General features: G+C 43.0%; 2 protein-coding genes across 2 annotated transcripts; both read right to left on the reverse strand.

Annotated features, from left to right (window-relative positions):
• Positions 1 to 796: 796 nt before the first annotated feature.
• Positions 797 to 11,807, reverse strand: Tango11 (transport and golgi organization 11). Its single transcript, XM_037421749.2, has 4 exons — positions 11,687 to 11,807; positions 7,243 to 7,467; positions 2,494 to 2,743; positions 797 to 1,523 (listed from the first exon to the last, which is right to left on the reverse strand). The coding sequence occupies exons 2-4, from the start codon at positions 7,463 to 7,465 to the stop codon at positions 1,319 to 1,321; spliced, it is 678 nt and encodes a 225-aa protein (XP_037277646.1). The 5' UTR covers positions 7,466 to 7,467; positions 11,687 to 11,807; the 3' UTR covers positions 797 to 1,318.
• A 2,533-nt stretch (positions 11,808 to 14,340) lies between these two features.
• On the reverse strand, positions 14,341 to 16,279 carry LOC119170554 (uncharacterized). Its single transcript, XM_037421745.2, has 4 exons — positions 16,056 to 16,279; positions 15,861 to 15,931; positions 15,247 to 15,319; positions 14,341 to 14,801 (listed from the first exon to the last, which is right to left on the reverse strand). Exons 1-4 carry the CDS (start codon positions 16,194 to 16,196, stop codon positions 14,688 to 14,690), a joined length of 399 nt encoding a protein of 132 aa, XP_037277642.2. The 5' UTR covers positions 16,197 to 16,279; the 3' UTR covers positions 14,341 to 14,687.
• Positions 16,280 to 16,577: the final 298 nt, after the last annotated feature.

Raw genomic sequence — 16,577 nt, forward strand, 5'->3', positions numbered from 1 at the left:
AATGATTAGCTCTGTAGATAGACAGCTGAACAAGTCTGCCGAGACAATGAATGTCAAAATGGGTTGGTCTCTCCTAGCTAATAGTAAACAGCATACTATGCTTGATGGAATGACTAACCATGCTACGAGGCATTTATTGCGCAAAAGAGAGTAAAGAAAAATGTATGAAAATAATCGTGTTCCACTAATGGTAACACTATTGTGGGTCACAGTGCTTGCAGAGTTATTTGACGAAAAGTCGTTAAACATGTTTTATATACAAGGACACAAGAATAGTGCAGTAGTGTGGCAAGAAAAAAGATATACAACTATTTGAACGTTTCGCTGGTATAGTGCTGGTCATGTACCATCATTACGCTTAGATGTGGGGAAGGATTCTACCGAAAACATGTACAATATTTGCCATACATATACTCATTTTTATTGACCGGCTCACCCTACCCAATTTCTTGAACTTATAAAGATGAAAATCAACAAAAAATACTCAGCACATGCGACAAAACTTATGACTAAATCAAAGATACTGCAGATTGCATTCTGAATGGTGTTGACTGGTAAATAGTGCGAACCAGAAAGCGCGGAAGGTATTAGCTATTAACAATTAAAAGCTTTTAACAGAATATAGATAACAGAGCAAACATAACTGTTGTAAAAGTTATTTCTTTCCCCACTTCGAATCATGTGTCATTTCAGTGCATTAGGCATGGGATCCAGAAAGTCTGAAGTGGGACAGCAGTGAAATAAACAGCAAGTAACAAAAATTGACTAAGTAACGTGCTACTTTTAGTCTCCAATGCCGCACTGCCATCTTTACTGCTTGAAACATGGTGTGCAACGAGAACAAAAATAATAGCATGTACCGGCAAAAAGAGCCTTCGTAGGACGGTGCTAACCAACAGAGCTAACACTAAAAGCAATATATTCGACAGATAGCTTTTAAAGTCCGTTTTTCCTTTGTAATGTCGCCGCAGAATTGTGAAATAAAAATTTCATTGCTCAATAAACGTTTCATCGAGAAAACACAGCAGGCTATCTACAGCAGCTGAAATCTTCACTCTCCAACCTCCTCCGGCAGAACAAGTCAGCAGAAGGTTGTGGCTGTCGGCTTTCAGTATCAAAGTTTCACGTGGAGGTTGGCGGAAGGCCACGACTCATTACTTGCACTGTGGAGCGAGAGTGTGCTTGAAACGGCTGTTCTCGCCCTCGAATTTCGGCACCTGCCTCATCTCGACTGAATTTCTTGCGTCTCACACTGCACAGACAGCGCTGTGTGCACTGCTCCGCGGCTGTCATTTCGTGCCCCCGCCGTGCGCGCCGATCACCAATGCCGGCCCAGCCACATCAGTCCCTTGAGAAGGAAGTAGAGCACGCCAACCGAGTAGAGGACAATCTCACGCTGCTGTCGCTGCTGATTTTCCTGCTCGATGATGATGAGGCGCCGACTCACATTGCGAATTTGCTTCCTCAATGTCAGTACCTCGTCTTCGATGCAGAGCGGACCAGGCGGAGTTGTTGGCACTGACCTGTGGACAAATATGATTTATTCAAGCCTTGCTTTTTCAGCAACATCTTTTTATGTAAACAAAAGCAGCTGCGTAATGAATAAACTGTCTTTTATAGAGCATGGCAAGCCAATCTTTTACAAACTGCACTGTGCAGCGAACAAAAGTTGTCATCATTGCAACAGCTGAACAGAGACCTTGGCAAGTTTGAGAAAGGCACCCTTGATTTCATTATTCACAAAGACCACAAAATAACGCTGGTCAGCAAAGCAACGCTGCTCGCGTGCTCGGGGTTGGACTTGTTTGGGTACGTCATGCGCTCGTCACCTCACGGTCGGATGCTGGAGAGGGTGGGGAAGAGATTTGGCTTGCGAAGGCTACGCAGAGGAGCGGCAAGGGTTTCGAGCTCGCCTCCTGTCATTCTCGTTTCGCGCCGCTTCAAAAAACCTGTTTTCTCCGCTCGTGATGAAGTGATTCGAAAAATTCTTGTGGCAAAATGTTCCTCATCGGACACCCAATAACTTCCACTGTCTATAGTTCAGTATGGGGAATGGTGAGTGGCTCTTTAAGTAGCTTTAAGGAGTGGGCGAGGTGATTGAAGCATGCATTGCATCCTTTGTTGGGCATAGCACCTTCCTGTGCACTGAAAATAATAACTGTTGGGGTTTAAGTCCCAAAACTCCGATATGATGATGAGGGATGCCTAAGTGCAGGAACCCGGAAATTTTAAACATCTGATATTCTTGAACAAGCCCTTAAATCGAAATACATGGACCTCTGGCATTTCGCCTCCATCCAAATGTGGCTGCCGTGTCTGGGATTTGATCCCGCAACCTATGGTTCAGCAGTGAAGCACCGTAACCACTACACCAGCGTGGCGGGTGGGTGCTCAACACGACTCTACTGCACGGTCTTGAAAACTCCACAATACGCAGTGATCGAATGAGGTATCAAAGGGGAATTTATAGCTAGTTGCATTGCGCTTGCCTACCCGCTGTTGTTGAAGAGACTGATGTCGCCGTTGTGCAGCTTGCTCAAGGTTGTTTTGCGACGCACCCTGAGCGAGGACTTGGCACTGTCCCCGGCCTCGTCTTCTGCATCAACGGCTGGGTAGGCGTGCGTGTCGAGCGTCAAGGTGCGTGGTGGAGTAGACAGGAGGATGGGCTCTGGCTGTGGATCCATCGATTTCTCGAGCCGCATCTCTGGCATTGGGTCCCTGCCCTCAATGTGCTGGTTGCCGCCTGTTGGGAGGAGTAATATAAAAAAGAATAAGTGGTTGATTACATTCTGTATCGTGCTTTCAATTATTATAACCTGTAAACTGTTTCTCCACAATCATAATACCCTGGAATAATCAGAATTTATTATTACTAAATGCTGGATAAAATTACAGGCATTCAGTTGTGGGGAAACACATGCCCCCATGGTTCCTTTCTTTTTTATAGCAGCGCGGCAGCCTAGTTGTGAGGACATGTCTGTCCTCTGAGATACTAGACGATGTAGCCTGCTTCGCAGGAACTGGTCACCCCGCGGCTGGCGCACGCTATTCCTTTTTCCCGGCTTGCTACATGAGTTACCCTCCCTGAGAGATGGAACCAACCCTAGTTGGGGAGGGGGAATCTGGGAGGTTGGTCAAACGAGGGCTCTCTTGCTCTGGCCACATAGACGGAGGACAACCCCCGGATAGCCCCTGTGAGTCAAGGACATCGACGATCAAAGGCGTAAGCATCTACCCTTTGTTATTGTCCTAGAGTGGACAGTCCCCCCACGCAACATTGTGTTATCACTAATGCAGCAATAAAGTGTTGTTTTGTTGACCTAGCTTGTTGCGTTATTCGCCCGAACCCGTGTAGCTGCGATGACTCGAGCTACAAAAAGGGGACGTTAATCGTGCACGGTATGACTGTGTGTGGCTAGAACATTAACTTAGGTTTTCGGGTAAGCCGTACACAGGGCAGGCCCCCATCACAGTATAAAGAACAAGGTCCCATATTCGAAGACTGTATTGGGACCTCCTGTACAAAGGCAATTATGTTAGCAAACACTTCATAGGAGCAGTAGCGAAAGGTATCCGTCAAAAATTCATAGCAACAGTAGAAAAATGAACTAGTGATTGCATGAAATACTAGTATAATTTTAACATATCAAATCACAGCAACAAAGTATAGAAAAAAGCACGCGATACATCAGTTTATTGGTCTTCATCGAAAATGCCCCCCCCCCCCCCAAAAAAAGCACACATGAAATGTAACAAACAGTAACTCTCAGAGTTAGTTTGCGTAAAGCAAGTACATCTTTCGCTGTTTTTAAAATTGCTGGAATGATATTGCAGTTTTGATGACTGCCATGTAGGTAGTAGGTTTTACACGCAAAAGCCACAATACAATTTTATAGTCCGGGCTGGTTGTCCTGCAGCAATGTGTCATGCTTGATTTTATACCAGTCTTATTTTCTGCTGCTCATGAACAGGTGGTTCTGTTGGCAACGTGGACGGACCACTGCTCTGACCACTGGCCAAATGCGAAAAATAAAAAAAGGCTGTAGTAGCAGAATGGACAGTGCTACTAGATACTGGCCTGGATAAATTTTGACTAGGCTGTTAAGCCTCCACACGTGGTCGACATTATTTTGGAAGTTCCTCACTACTGCATAGCTAGCAATAACACTTGAAGTAATCTGTTGTGAAGGTATTACAGGAACTGCATTACTTCAAAAGCTAGTTACATGCTACTGCATTTGTTGGAAAATGTTTACTAAAGACACTAAAGTCAAATAACTTTTATCAGAGTGAAAGCTCAATGTATGACAACATTTAAATCGGCAATATTATCAACAACAGTGCTCTACTTACCGAGAAATCGAGGTAAATGCACAAGAGCACATGCGCCGCAGTAGGACATTCTCAAAATGATTCCAATGACATCAGACAGACTGTTTACAATTGATCACTAGTAATCGATCTAGCAGCACTAAAGAAAGAACCTTCCGTGAATTAAAGAGACGCAATAAAATGCTGCTTGTTCATTTCTGTTTGATTCATGTAAAAAAGAACCGCCCGACGTTACTATGGAGAATGGCGCGAGCAATACAAAAACTAAATTTTCACGTAGTTACACCAGACAGGTGGTGCCATCTAGCGGGGCACAGTTCAACTAATAACGTCTGCAATCTCGGAGCCAATGGCGGGAAATTGGTCAATGGCCGTTGTTGCTACTGTGGCTCCCGCTGCTTTCGGTCTACTGCTACTAGCACAGTAAAGCCGAGCAACGTTGTAACGGCAACAGTGACGTGAGTCAGTCCGCTTCTTGAGGCGGGTAATTTGAAGTGGGCTAACCCGATCCAGACCACTAGAGCGTGATTTTATTTCAAAATAGGCCCTTCTCTGGCACAAAAGTAACACTACGAGGTTTCTCGACCGCTATTTCAACAATCAACGTCGACTCAATAGTTTCCTTTAGTGTCCATTCAACTCCTGTTTCATCAAAACAAAGAACTACAGTGCGAACAAGCGAGCTTCAGACACAAGTGCGGTCAATCACAATACATGTCATTCACAGTATACTGAATCTTACTGAAAACTAACAGACAATAATGCCAGAGAAAGTATAGGGGATGCTATTAGAAGTAATTTTAATGTAAATATAAAGAAAGAAAAGTGGACAAAAAGATAACTTGCCATTGGCAGAATCCGAACCTCTCACCTTCGAAAAACGCTTTCAATGCCCTACCACTGAGCTACAATGGCGGCCATCCCCCGTTCACTTTATAGGGTATGTGTAAGCATTTAAATGTGGAAGCGTCAGCCAGTGCCACTTATTGCCAATATGGTAAGTGTGGAACACTCTTTCCTTCCTGTTTGGCATCACATAGTACGCGATCTTGTTACGTGATGGCAGCTGACCAATACTCCCTCGCATGCCATCTCAAGGCATCAAGTCAGTAGCAAGTTATCTTTTTGTCCACTTTTATTTCTTCACATTTGCACGACAATTACTTTTTATAACATCCCCTATACATTTCCTGGCATTATTTTCTGCTAGATCTCATTAATATTGTTCCTAACAAAAAAACGAGCCTTTAAATTTACACTTTGCTTCATTCACAGCAAGGGTCTGGTACTGGCACACTTGGTGCCTCAAGGTGGCATGTGAGGGTGTATATGGTCAGCCGCCATCTTATAATAAGATCGCGTACTGTGCGACGCCAAACAGGCAAGAAAGTGTTCCACATTCACCATAATGGCAGCAGGTGACACTAAATGGCGCTTCTATGTTTAAATGCACATACATACCCTATAAAGTGGACGAGGGGATGACCGTCACCGTAGCTAGAGTGTACTAGAACAAGGGGAGTGCCCGGAACGGCCGCAGCCCCAATGCATTAAAAGTGAAGCCCAAACAGGGTCAATCCGCTTGTGCGTTGTGATCGGTAGTCTGCAATGTGTCGTCATTTTAAGGGCCGCGCACAGCCCCACCAAAGTGGTCGAGGGGTAGAATGCTCGCTTCACACTCAAAAGACCTAGGTTCGAATCGCAGCTGTGAACGATGGATTTTCTTTCTTCTTAATTTTACTTGCACGGGTGCATTTGTTTTTTTTTTTTTTAATTTGGCTTCAGTTGCTACATATTGCTACAAAAAATCAAGCGAAATATGACGGTGTGCTTTCATCGCAGGCGAGTGAAAGCACACTGTCTCTCTTATTCGCCGAAATCTCGGAAGCCATGCTTTAAAGTTTTCGTTAAATCTTGTGCGGTGGCGCTGCAAAAAAATGCGCTCGTTGTCATGTTTTTTTTCCTTACTTCATATTTCGCGTGATTTTTTGCAGCAATATGTGACAACTGAAGCCAGATTAAAAAAAAAAGCCACCCAATAAGCTGTGCAAGTAAAATTAAGAAAAAAGAAAATCCATCGTTTACAGCTGCGTTTCGAACCAGGGTCTTTTGAGTGGGAAGCGAGCATTCTACCCCTCGACCACTTCGGTGGAACTGCACACGGCTCTTAAAACGACGAAACATTGCAGACTACCGATCGCAGCGCCACAAGCGGAGTGACCCTGTTTGGGCTTCAATTTTCGGAGCTCGGTCTACGCACTCCCTTTATTCTAGTGCACTCTACCATGGCCTAGCTGTAGAGCATCGTACGGGTTATTTGAAGGTCACAGGTTTGGATTCTGCTGGTGGCAAGTTATCTTGTCATCCACTTTTTCTTTCTTCGCATTTACATTACAATTACTACTAATAATATCCCCTATACTTTCTCTCGTATTGTGTTAGTTCTCATTATTATTGCATATAACAAAGAAAACAGGTCTTTAAATTTACACTTTCTTTTACAGTATACCTGTCATTCAACCTTTGGATACAGAAGTGGACCAAGTCACTCCTTATAGGAGGGGGGGGGGGGGGGGGTCGGTCATTTGAAGTAAAAATCCGAAAGTGAGGGGGTTATCTTTTGGTAGTTACTATATTCACAGGAACCAATTATAAATACCGCTATTTGTCCCACTGATTTCTTCTCAACGATGACAGGGGTGGTCAATAGGCACTAAAGGGAGGGGTGCGGGGGTGCTGACGAAGGCTTTAAAGGGGGCGATTGCTCTTACCCTCTTCTTTGGATCAGCCACTGTTTGGATAACAGATCTAATGCTCTACCAATTTAGCTGAAGTGGCAGTCATCCTACTGTCCACTTTAAAAATTTATCATGCTTCTTTACATTGCCCATGCAAATTAATGCTACCCACCTCGCACAAGGATCCGGTCTGGCACGTGCATGGCCAGTGTTTGCTCGTTGATTTTGTCCCTGCCGAGCAGTGTATCAATGTCCTTCTCACTGTCGTCACGTTCAAAGACGCTAATACGATGTGGGACGCGCATCTTGTTACTGATTTCTGCAGTGAAGTCTGGATCGTAGAAGGCATCATATTCTCCCGAGAACCGATGGACTGGACTCGGGTTGTTTGACATGGCTGCAAAAGACAATGTTTTCATTTAACACGTACAAAACACATTGTAAATGATTGTGCTTGGTTGGCGCCAAGAGAAATAATCTAAAGTACCTAGAGGACAAACATGTTTTTCTTTGGTGCCTAAGCACGTAACCATCTGTACCACTTGCTTAGGGTAACAGCAAAACACGAATGGTAACAGTAACCAATTCCAACTTACTAAACACCATGCTGTACTACATAGTTGTAGCTTCAAGGACAACAAAATTTTGCTGCTGAGCTTGTAGTTACATAGAGTAGTTATGAACTGTATATATGGGACACTGTGCAAGTACCAGTGCACAAATATGCTAGAGCACAACTGAGGAACACACTCGGAGGGTACAGCTGAACATCTACATAATGAATTATTGGATGCAATGAAAACCTAAAAATTATTCAGTTACTTCAAAAAGTAGTGTATTGCTATAACAAAATACGAAGTGAAATCCAACCTAATACTGCTTACAGCAAAGGCAATAGTTTTGTCGCAGTAAAATATATTTTTTTTCTGGCAGCACAGTTGTATAACACCGAGTGAGAGGTAGTTTAGGCAGCCTCTTTTAAATGTACCCATCAATTTTTACGACAAACTTGGCTTGGCTGGTCCACACCAGCAAATAATATGTGCAAACTCTATGTGATTACGACAGCTGCACAACTGCTTCTTAGCAATGATGCAGATGGCCAATTTGCAACTGAACAATGTTCCATGTGCTACACCACGGTACAAAGGGTCACTGACAGACCACTGCTATCAAGTGATTTATCCCTGCCCCGGTGAAATTGTTGTAGTATTTCTTTTGCACTTATTCTAACAGGCTTGCTTATAATGAAGGCACTGAGGATAGTGCCAGACGTAGCTCTGTTGTAATAACATTAGACGACATACTGAACAAAAATTGAAAAAACTGATGAAAACATTGAAATTCTATTCGAATTATGTAACTTTTTTTTTGGGTGGATTTCCAGCACGATGTGGGGACGGGGGGGGGTCTGCATGCCAGTGCAAGCCGTGACATCGTTCACCACGACGTATTTGTTCCTGTCCCTCTCTTTCCTTTCTTCACCTCTTCTTTACATTTCACTCTTCCCCGTCCACGAAGGTGCAGAGATTTGACCCACAATTTAGGGAATTTACTCCAGCCGGGAGCATTGTTCGACGCTGGTGCCTTCTGCAGCGATTTCCAAAGCTGCAGAGGTAGTTGAGCGGGTTGAGGGACGTGGCTGATGGCTGGCGTTGTAGGAAAGCCTGTTTCAGATGCACGAAATTTTGACCAAACTCTATGTCGTCTAGTTCATGGCATGACCGCTAGACGCAGAAGTTTTTGAAAAACACATCGAATTCATTACTTTCATCTAGTTTTTGCCTGAAATGAAGGCTGTGTATCGATTTCAGCACCCGATCTAACTACTCCACATCCTACACACCACGTGTCAATTGTGCTATGAGTAATGGACAATAAACAATGACAAGCTGTTGACACTATTCTCACTGTTTCAATGCACAGTGAAATACTTGACATAAACAGTGTGGATTGACAACACTTGTTCAGTCACTGGCGATGCTAGAGAACCAAAAGGTGATAGTTTGGTGAGGAGATTACAAGAAGCACAGAAAACACGCTACAGCAATCGTTGAAGAAAAGGACGGACGACCTTTATCTTGCAGCAGCCGTAATTGTATCCACTGTAACCCATTTGATCCAGCTGTAATGTTGAACCAGTAAACAGAAACATTTTTTGGACAAAATATGACTACGAAACAAACGAGCACCCTAACGCACTCAATCAGATAAGCACATTGACAGTTTGCTGGCTAATGTAGGTATAGCATACTGTTAACAGATGTGGAAAACTAGAATTATCATCCCAAAGTTCTTTTAAGCCTCTGGATTTGAAACAGGGGGGGCTTTAGTGTTTTATTGTACCTTTTTCATGCTTACTTAGCTCTATGGAAGACCATTTGCCTAGATAAATGAGAAGAAAAACATGATTCAATGCCGGTTTATTGGACTGTAAAATAAAGTAACAAAAAATTGGATCATGAATTTGTCCAAGCAGTGTTTTCCTTGTTATGCAAACCTTCCAGAGATAATTTTACACAAATGTGACAGACAGCAGTCTAAACAAAGGAAACTTTTATTCTGCCTTCCGTATTGCTTAGCTAGGCAAGACAAAGAGGTATCGTGTATCAGACCATGATGCCAACCCGTGATGCTAAGACATTTATATGAGAAAAAAAGTTCGAACACTGTCCGGTTTGGTTTACTGCCACACAAAAAACACCAAATGCAGGCTCTACGCGGAACTCATAGCCAGAAGGGTCGGTGGAGTCAAGGATATGGTAAAGAGACACCGTGATAAGAGAACATGATAAACCAAAATCCTACATCATTTTGGGTACCATTAAGAAAAGAAGGCAAGAACATCCATCTACGGTGAAGTCAGTTGCACAAGCAAGCCTACAGTAGTCCATGTAATACAACCAACATAGTTAAGTTGCAACAATATGCACAAAAAATGATGCAAAGGCAATCACGTGTCTGTTGCATTGTACTAGACAGAGCTCAGGGGAACTACAATGAAGACACAACCATGACTCCCAACCATGCAAGCCCGGGCATTTGCAGGCATTGTTGTATGACCCCCTACCCCGTCAGCCTTATCACAAACGCGCAGCTGTTATCCCAGCTGTTCTCCTTTGTGAGTAGTCCACTGTTGCCGCTGAGCGCAGTGTTCCCCGCAGATGAATATTGTCTGGAGAGAAAATTTTTCGCTTACTATTATTCGTGAGAAATCTGTAAGGCTTTTTGTTGTGGCTACAAGGGGGCATGAAAAAAATTAATTTTTTTTACCTTTTGGGGTTTCGATTTCTGCATGAAGAAGGTGTCACGCCTGCTTAATATCGATTAACATTCAAAGTGCGCTGAACACCTCAAGTTTTGATCTGAAGAGAGTACAACTTCTTAAATACTCTTCCTCTGATCACCCTGCTATGAGGACGGGAGAAAGCTGAGGATAAATTTATCCATTAGCAATATTTAGGCACTTATCTAGGACAAATGAATGATTTCAGCAGGTTAATGACCCACGACAGAGCTTCTTACTAAATCTGCACGAGGCGTCTACCAGAGTACACAGTTTCCCGCAAGCAATTCTTCCAAACAAAAGCTTAAGAGATTAAAAACTGAAATGAACAATTCACTGCTTGCGCCATATTTTGCCGCTGACTTTTGTGCAATCGCGTTTTAATTGTATTTAGAAATAAGAACACACTGACATAATTACGGCTGTAGGACTATTGTAAGCTACGAAATGACGCAGGATGTGACATAAACAGAACATGCAGCTTTACATTCACACACAGAAAACGAACATTCTGTCCGGATGAGTGGTGTCGTATGCATGTGAGATCACTCGACCCTCTGGCTTGAACGTATGCATGCAAAGTACCTTGCTCTCTCGTTTATTACGCACAAGGTTGACGCTGGCGTTGGATCGCGTTTTCGTAACGGAACAACACGCGCCACAAGTGTTTCTGTTTCTTTTTAATGTTAAGCCAAGCGTTCGCCAGCACAAGGCGTGTGGCTTAGGCCTGAAAAGCTAGTGAAGCGACCTAGGCGAAGCGTTCGCACGCTGTTCGCAATTAAAGTATCAAAGGTCACGCCGTTCCTTGCTCTCAGCTGACGCGTAGCGACCGATAAGGATGCACGCTGTGGCTGAACAAACTGGAATACGCAAGCAAGTTCCGAATTAATCTGTCTTTAACCATGCAACAGCAGACGCGAAACGTCGACAGCGTCGAATGCCACAGGCTGATCCCTTTGTTACGACGAAACACCGGTAACTCGTTTGGCAAGTAGGCGGGTATCGAAATGAACTTGCAACACAGTTTGAACGTAACACGATTTCGAACGCGCTCGCATGCAGTGCCCACGTGAACGGACACGATCTGTGAAAAGGAACAGATAGACGACCTTTCGCGAAGGGCAAGTAACACACGCGTGATCAATGAAAATCTGGGGAACGGGGCTTTCAATTTCGAAAGGGCGAGAGACGCCCGCAAAACGGTCGGTCTTCACTGCGTCGCGGCTTCACGTAGTCGGCCTTAAGAAGAGCTCATCAACGTCATCAACGAAATTTTCACGGTATCAATAATCCTTCAGGCCACAATTTTAACGTAAAATGAGAGCTTCACCTTGTGTCCGGTCTGCTGGATTACATCCGAACGACAATCCCAACGGAAATTAAACAAGAAACAAAAAGTAACTTGAGTTGGCCTCAATGTGGCTCTTCTTAAAGATGGCATCCAATCCAAGCCATTCAAGAAAATTGACAAAATTACAATGAAAATTATACTAGTCCTTCCTCAATAGGTACATACATGCAGGATGATTCGCGTATTCATACGAACATCTATGTTCAGATTTGTACGATAGAGTTATATCCCTTACTTTTGCTGCAGTCAATGCCTAGCGCACCAGCATTCGAAGCAAATCGCAAGTCTTTATCTTCTAGGTCCAAAATACGTAATGTGAAGCACCGCTATTTTTTTATTTGATTATGAATATTATAAGTAGCAGAGAGCTTTACTACTATACGAGGTTGGCCTAGAGGTGTACCACAGAACACCTATGGTTGTACTCATGAAACTTTTTTTCTTGTTCTGATGATATGTATCAGTTCCGGTTTCGCTTTCGGAGCTAAATACTTGACTAAAAGATCGCCAACTATAAAGCCTCTAGTAAATCAGCGAGCTCAGCCTCGCATAATAATAAAAAATAATAACAGAAATTGACAATAGCACAAAGGAAGCAGACACTCGATTTTATTTGCGGAGACCATCACAGTTATCACTGGTCCAATGAAACTAACGTAGCGGTAGTTTTAATTAACGTACATTGTGCGACTATGCTTACGTAATACTACAGGCACTACACAGTACATTGTACCCTGTCACCACATCAAACAGTTGCAGTCCAAAAGATATAAATTATTATATCCTAATATATGAACCCTAAGTGCCCAAGCATCTATGACCGACATCTTCATGGAAGTTACACATTTTGATATTTAGGGACAACAGCACAGCTGGATTTGATGTGCTGGTTTCTTAGCAGGCTTGAAATTAAGATCTACCTAAGAAAATGTTAGAGAATGCGAATAATTTTTTCCAATGCATTTAACAATGTTAAATGTTTAACATTAACATTGTTGTAACCTTAAATGTGCTAAACAGATAATACCCAACATCTTAAAATCAGTGCTAGTAAAACTACTTCCTAGAACAAGACATGAGGCTATCACCTATAACATGAAATTAGGCTTTTGTTCAGTTTGCCGGGGTAGAGACAACAAAATGAAAGCAACACAGTGATTTTCCGTAATTACTGGAGCCGCTAAGGTTACACATTGCAGAGCGCGATGGACTGCAATCCACATGGCGGTTTTTCGTTTGGCGGGGGCACAACAATGATGTTGTGCCCCCGCCAATACAATACAATAGCTTTCACATATTAGAAGGCTACAACATATAGAAAGCTACAACATATGGAAAGCTACAATAGCTTTCACATATTACAACACGTAATGTGAATGGTAGTAGTATTGCCATTCCTGTGAGGGTTGATATTATCAGGCAGTCTAGAAACGCCGAGCATCCAGAAACCAATCACATAACACAGCACTAGTCGTACCTCAGTCGCTTGTAGTGTGCTAAAGAAACGAATTCTCGCACCAATAATGAGTAAGGGGTATGCAAATAGCAATAATAAAAAAATTGGTTAAAATGATAGAAAAAAAAAAGAAAACAGACTTGGAGTTGAATTTTCATACTTCTGAAGCAGCATCACATACGAAGCTTACACAGCATTTGTAACAAGAATGACGCGGGCTTACACAAACTGGCAAAGGTATGTAATGTGCTCATAAAAATTGGACTCCGGAAAAACAGAGGAGCTCGAACATGATAAACGATTAATGCTTTTAATAATACGTGGAAATGATGACATTGACAAAACATGATATTAGGTATACATACAGTATTGTGCTCACCGTAGGAGAGAAAAACGATATTTACGCACATAGTTTTTAAGAGACCGGAAATGGCGATGCTGGTCACATAATAATTCCCACCAGAACTGTACTTGGGCTGTACCACAAAAAGCAACCCATTAATATTGAATGAATGGAAGTCATGAGCCTCTCACATTCATTAAAGTCGGGCCATTGGGCTACAACAACAGCCAAGAAATAACCACCAATAATTCTCACATCTATCGTTCTATAATCAAACAACTTCGAATACTGAATTCCTGAACGAAAAACAAATAGCAAGGACGACTAAATTTGTATTTAGTATGTTAGATATTTGAATGTATTCATGCAAATAATAATAAGAAAAAGAAGGTAACTGCACAGACACATCAACAATTGACATGCTAATGCCTGGTCTACTTGTGTAGAGGGCTGTAATGCCTACGCAAGAATTAATTCAAGGACACTGCAATCACATACCATGAGTTCAGTGATGTAACTTGCGTACCAGCATGCAACAAGTTGTAGTGGCCATCACATAAGCCTTTTATAAAACACATAAAACAAAGTTTTATGTACAATATAACCTAACCCATGCCTTTCTGGTGCTCTCTGTAAATCTGATACTATAATATACTACACCGCTACATGGAGAATGAACGCGCATGATGTACATAAAACAAATCACAATTTGTTTTTGAGTTGTGCCTCTTCTGCACAAGCATAGAATAACAAACGCATTACAGAAAACAAGAAAAGTTCTTCAATTCGGCAGATGCAAATCGATGCACACGTGTGAGATGAAATCAAATGAAGTTGGATGAAATCACAGAGCTGATATAATTCCATAGATCTCTGGCCCATCACGAACACAATAATCTTGAGCACTGCCTGACAGTAATGTCGTCTTGTCAACAGTGAACGAAAAACACGATTAAGAATAAGAAATAACAAAGCAGGTGACTGATGGATCGAGAAAAAGTTTCGCCAGCTAGTCAATGAACAGAATGTCATGAGACCATTGTCCTTTGCCATTTTTTCCGAAAAAGTCAAAGTGCAGGGTGGGCAACAACAATGGGGTGCACAGTAGACACAGTTCAGGTGCGCAGAATGTTTGTAGTAATGAGGCTGTGGGAGGGATGAGAACTGTTTGGATGTGGATGTCAACTGGTCTTGACGCACTTTTCCTTTCGTTTCCGGCACAGGTATTCATTGACCGCATGATGTGCCTGTGGATCCATGGGCTCTTGCTTGATTCTCCGGAACTGCCTGTCGTCCTGCAATGCACGGCAGTTGGTCTTGAGTGCTTCCACTCACACCAAGCTTGTTTTCATCAAACTGTCGTTTTATAGGAGGTATTCATATGACGCAAGGGGCACCAATGCGGAAGTCGCCACATTCGTGGTCGTGCGCACGGGTATGATCACTGGACTATGCCTAAACTTCTCGGCAGCACATGCTGTTCAGATGTTCTTCCAATGAAAATGGTGTAGTGAGAAGACTGTGTGGTGCAGTGCCACTAAACATCAGACTGCCGAATCGCTGAACAACCACTGCTGGTGCCGCCTGGCAGAAGGAACTCAGTGAATACCTCCTACAGTTCAACATTAGTTGTGACGAGCACAAGCAAGTTATGAAGGAACTTTCTAGTGCCAAGCCAATGAGCTATACCTTGTACGAGGGTGAACATATAAGGACAACAAAATGCATCATTGAACTCACCATAGCGTACTGAGTCATGGACATGGCTGCTTGTTTTTCCTGTTTGTAGTTGTTGAGCCGTTGTGTGAGAAATCTGCAGCAGCAGCACAATACAAGATTCAAGAAAAGTCAACGAAATCACCAGTACCAATACGACATAACGGCATAAACATAAGTGCAAAAGAGGTACTGATACACGTTTGTCATACAGTTATCTAGTAAATAAGAAAACTTAAATCTATTGCCACACCAAGCTACCCATAACTGAGTCACAGTGATGTGATCTTGCAAGGAAACGAACTGCATGGGGGAGAGCTTGTTTATACGTTTTCGACATATAAGACAACGAAAGTGAAGCGATAGCTAACACAACACAACTTCGCTACGTCGTATATAAACAACGTCACCGAATAACCATTGCATTAATATTCCGTAACCGGGGTAATGACACCGGCAAACGCAGCATCCACACGACAGTTCTCTCGCGAAGGACATGGAAATGTGGAAACCCCAAACAACGCAAAGCTAATCTTCGTGCATGAAACCTTACATCGATTGAGCATTCATGTTTCGTCGCGGGGCGAAGCAAAACACCTGCGTTTCAATCGATCGACCAAAAATCGAATCTCACGCACCTTTTCTCCTTGGTCAATCTTGTCGTTAGCTTCTTGACTCGCTGTATCCGGTACATCAGGTGGTAGTTTTGCTGAGTTCAAACAAAGCAACGAAGTGCCCGTAATTAGTTGAACGAGGAAACATTTCTAGCAAAAACGAAACACGCAATCCAGCTGGGATGTCGCGCTTCGCTAGGCAGCGACAGTCGCACTTACCTTTTGGATAGCGTTGTAACGTTTGAGCAAGGAATAATACTTTTCGCAGTACGGTTCGGCGTTCGCGCTTGCCTTCGGAGTCGCCGTGCTAGCTTCGCTCGCATTACCGTTCGACGTCAACGTCGATTCACCGTTATCCATCGCTCTGTGAATGTCACATACCAATTATCTACCTGCGCGCTGTCGCCAGTTGACGGCAAGCCGCCATGACGTCAGGCTAGTTCGTACCGCGCAAAGTTTGTCGTCTGCTGCTCATTTCGTTTGAATAACTAGGTGTAAGTTATTACAAGTATGCATTAAGTTGTATCAAACATACCGAGTAATTTATGCATGCCTAAATATATTACGCAAGTCAACCTTGAATAAATGGCAAAATAAATGTTGTTATGTCTTTGCTGCTCTCTCGTGGCGGCTTGTTTTGTTTGTCTAGACGGGCAAGCTTGAGCGATTTCCAAGCAGGCGGAGCGCGAAGCTTTTGTTTTGCTTCGAACGAGGTTTTCCACGGGCCTTGATTGTAGAAAG

Source organism: Rhipicephalus microplus, chromosome 2 (assembly GCF_043290135.1).
Source record: "Rhipicephalus microplus isolate Deutch F79 chromosome 2, USDA_Rmic, whole genome shotgun sequence".
NCBI classification, from domain to species: Eukaryota; Metazoa; Arthropoda; class Arachnida; order Ixodida; family Ixodidae; genus Rhipicephalus; species Rhipicephalus microplus.

Bases quoted from the DNA above. Each gene is read 5' to 3' on its own strand.
- LOC119170554 (XM_037421745.2), bottom strand. From the start codon at position 16,196: ATGGATAACGGTGAATCGACGTTGACGTCGAACGGTAATGCGAGCGAA. The intron at 15,932-16,055 runs GTAAGTGCGACT...GTTTGAACTCAG, and splicing joins GTTACAACGCTATCCAAAAG to CAAAACTACCACCTGATGTA. The intron at 15,320-15,860 runs GTGCGTGAGATT...CTGCTGCTGCAG, and splicing joins AGATTGACCAAGGAGAAAAG to ATTTCTCACACAACGGCTCA.
- Tango11 (XM_037421749.2), bottom strand. From the start codon at position 7,465: ATGTCAAACAACCCGAGTCCAGTCCATCGGTTCTCGGGAGAATATGAT. The intron at 2,744-7,242 runs GTGGGTAGCATT...TCCTCCCAACAG, and splicing joins AGACCGGATCCTTGTGCGAG to GCGGCAACCAGCACATTGAG. The intron at 1,524-2,493 runs GTAGGCAAGCGC...ATTTGTCCACAG, and splicing joins AGTCTCTTCAACAACAGCGG to GTCAGTGCCAACAACTCCGC.